This window comes from Austrofundulus limnaeus, unplaced genomic scaffold, assembly GCF_001266775.1.
Source record: "Austrofundulus limnaeus strain Quisiro unplaced genomic scaffold, Austrofundulus_limnaeus-1.0 Scaffold5, whole genome shotgun sequence".
In the NCBI taxonomy this organism is placed as follows: domain Eukaryota; kingdom Metazoa; phylum Chordata; class Actinopteri; order Cyprinodontiformes; family Rivulidae; genus Austrofundulus; species Austrofundulus limnaeus.
Genome location: NW_013952407.1, coordinates 4,297,149 through 4,300,888, shown reverse-complemented (window position 1 = coordinate 4,300,888; position 3,740 = coordinate 4,297,149). Strand labels below are relative to the sequence as shown.

Here is a 3,740-nt window from a genome sequence, read left to right as displayed (position 1 = left end):
ACACACACACACACACACACACACACACACACACACACAATGAGACACTCACCATCTGTTGTGTAAAGATCGAGGGTTCCCCCGTCACTGCTCTGCCACGGTGGCACAAGATACAAAATGAAAGCGACTCGTCTCCCCTCCAGTTCATCRTCGTGACACAAGAGAACATCTGGAAAACAGAAACAAAACAAAATGATTGTGATTCACAAGAAAAAAATTGTTTGAACTGCAACAATTTTCAGTTTGCAGACTGCTCTCACCTGTGTGTTCATATTTGGCACAAGAAATATCCACCGTGGGCTCCAGCTCGACCCCCAACACCTCCCCGAGCCAGGACCGGAACCGCTGGAACAGAGCCGCCCTACAGAAACAWCTGCTGTGTTGTGATCATAAACATTTAACAACAAACTGCAGAGATATTTCAGCTAACCCACCCCAATCCCCATAAACACAAGAAAGCTCGCCGTGACATTTTCAGCAAGATGAATAATGAATAATCACAAATAGGAGGAGGGGGGCTGTTATTGTGTATTTAATAACAGTATTTAATCCCCAGAGCTGCATTTCATTAGCAGGTGTGGCAGCTTTCACAGCCAGGTTTATCAGCCGTCATTTCATCAACAAAAAGCCGTTTCGATGCCACCTCAGAATAACCGACGGTTTCCATCACGTGTCAACATGAAGACGACCTTAACATACGAATCATTTACACATTTAGGTTTTGATTTGATTTATTTAATTTAAAAATGACGTCTGGTCCCTAATTATACGTTTGTTGTGTCGACACACTGATTTTGTGTTAATAATAAACTACGCTAGAAAACAACCCTTTTTCTGCTTCTGAGTCTGGTAAACCAATAGTTTATTTTTAAATCAAGATAATGAAGTCATATCATTAATAAAAGAAACAATACAAGTAGGAAGAAAAGGTWATCTTTGGCTCCCTCTGGTGGATAAGATCATTAATTTACTGTTGCGATAAAAAGCAGAAAAAGGGGATTCTCGTCTTTAAAGTCTKAATTTTACACAACATAAACTCATAACGAATATCAGCGTTTTTGTGTGGTAAATGCGCTTTCAATGTGCTGTTCTGTTATGCAGCCATGACAAAATAAGCAATAAAATCCAGATATCTCATCAGTTCAATGTCACAAGCATAACAGATTAAACATAATCTGTTAAATTTCATTAATTCTCMGGTCCAAAGCATAAAGACCCTGGAGATTGTTCACCTGAACCCACCCTAATGTACCTGCTTTTATTACCAGGTTTTAAAGACGTAAAGGTTAATCTGTGAAGAAGGAAAGATTGACCACAGTAAAAGTAGGTTTGTGTGTCTGAAATTTGAGATAAACTGGTGGAACAGTGCAGATTAACTGRTTATTAATTGTTCCCTCAGTGGATTTAGAGTAAAACTGTGATAATGTTCAAATGTGCTTAGAACCACAACTTATCCCCTGATTATTTAATGTTTTATTCTTACCTCAGTCCTGTGATGTGTGGCTCTTTTCTCTTCTTCAGATCATCAGACTGTAGGGGGAAAAAATAATAAGTAGCCTCGTTAAAACACAGCAACTGGAATGAACACAAAAACGGATGATTTGGTCTGACCTGTTTGAATTTGTACAAATCGTTTGACTTTTCGTTGAAGTTGAGGTTCAGCAACTCTTTCTGCAGGTTTTCAACAAAGCTTTCACTGTTGATGAAGTTCTTGATGGTGCAGTGAGGGAAAGGGTGGCAGTCCAACTCTAAAAACCCTGAACGTTTATTTGCACATGCAAAAACAAAACACAAATATGGGTCAAACTCTTTCTATAAAACTGGAATCATGTTTTTAAAAGGACCCAAACAAGACTGCAGCTTCAAATTTATTCTGATCTGTTTATTTTCTTGTGTTCAATCATCACATTTACACTCTTTCTAAAACTCATTACAATATAGTATTTATTATTATTATTATTTTGCTATTTGTATTTATAAGTATAATACTCTAAAATACTAAATTACAGGTGGGGGGCACAACATAAATGAGGNACATAAATGAGGATGCACTTTTTTATATATAAATATATGAAATGGATTAGGGCAAATTTGAATTATGCTTGTAGTTTATTTACTTTATTATTTGTACATGCATTTTATCAAAACACGGGGGTTAAAACACCAAATGTTAGATTCTGTACTGATCTAAGTCTAACCGCCACCTTATTATAAGCCTTAACGAGTAAGGTAAACAGGTCTACGATGGAAGTAAAGACCCAGCTGCGGTCCATGGTTAAACTAACAACCAGTGATGACATAAAGTTTTCCTTTACGGACCCTGGCTGTAGTGAGACCCGCGGCTCCAAGCCTCCTTCACAGCTCTCTTCAGATGCTCGTCCCGCACGTCGACACTAAATTCCGCCGTTTCCAGGCCGCCTTTCGACCTCTTCCTCCCGCCGGCGGTTCCGGGCTCTTCCTGAGCCCGTTTGGATGTCATATCAGAAACTTGTCTGGAGAGAAAACGAGCGACAACCAACTTTGAAAAGACCAGACACCTATCGTTTTGACAGGCTGCCGCGTGCGACTGTTACGTCGCGGGTGAATGACGTAAACATGTTTTTAAAGCCCGGAGTATTGACTGTCAGGCAAGCAAGCCTAAGGATAAAACAGAAACGATTTCAAAGCAGTTTARCTTCTGACAGTTAAAATACCAATGTCAGAGACTTCAAGTATGAAAACATTTTTTATTTATACTTTGTATTTCTTACAATCATCACAAATGTTATGAATAACCACTTCTGACTTAAATTTATTCTCAAGACAGCCCCCTTGGTGTTTTATGACACAAAGTGATGTCCTGACCCCAACTTTGGGAACTTAATTTTCATGGCAACAAGCTAAAATACAAAATAAAATACTGGCATGTTCTCACATTTTATATCTGAAAATTTTATAATTTGGTATACCAAGGAATAGAAAGTAATAATTATTGCATTATTAACTGAATTAATGAATAAAAGGCAAGATGCTTACTGTAATATTCTCACAAACAGAAAATATTACACTTACTGTGTAAATTTTATGAAAGAAAATATTAAAATATATAAAAATTGAATATTTTTTAAAATCTGTACTTGTTACAATGACAATAAAGATATATTCTATTCTAAAATAAACTTTATCCTGTTTTCTTTCATGTGATTTTAGAGAATTATGTCAAACTTTTACCATCAAATACTGAGAACAATCTTGTTTTCGAGTCAAATCACAAGGCAGGTGTAAAATCTGAGTTAAGATTAGTGCAGGCAGGAATAATGTAATAATCCCAATATGTTATTTAGTACTTTATATGCATAATAAATCTTTATGCCACTCAAAGTCTAAAATTGCCCTGTTGCTTGAACCTTTAGAAAAAGTAGACAATTTTGACAACAGAGAATTATAATGCACAAATAATTGTTGCTGTTACTTTATTTTATCCTGAATGTATTTTTCATGTTTCTCTCTAAAAGAGCTAGAATAGCTGTTTTGTAACATGAACATGTAACAATTGTGCATTCTGATGTCAGATATCTATTTTTTTAACCTGTTTTGAGAAATAATGAAGTGTAAACTGTGTTTTAAAGCAAATCACTGATTTTAACTCAACACAAACTTCAACATCATTCAGTCACCTTTGACTTTTATAAAAACATACACAAAACACAGCTTTATTAAAAGAAAACACAGAATGGTTACAATTTAAAACAAGGAACACA

At 36.0% G+C, this 3,740-nt stretch overlaps 1 protein-coding gene across 1 annotated transcript in view; it reads right to left on the bottom strand.

The window, feature by feature from the left end:
• ogfod1 (2-oxoglutarate and iron-dependent oxygenase domain containing 1) overlaps nucleotides 1-2,580 on the bottom strand; it is a gene marked incomplete in the record, with an annotated part of 6,380 nt that extends 3,800 nt beyond the window's left edge. The window contains 5 exon segments of the mRNA XM_014027923.1: nucleotides 53-169; nucleotides 261-361; nucleotides 1,484-1,530; nucleotides 1,612-1,757; nucleotides 2,320-2,580. Coding sequence (XP_013883377.1) covers nucleotides 53-169; nucleotides 261-361; nucleotides 1,484-1,530; nucleotides 1,612-1,757; nucleotides 2,320-2,479 — 571 coding nt within the window.
• Between the last annotated feature and the right edge of the window lie 1,160 nt (nucleotides 2,581-3,740).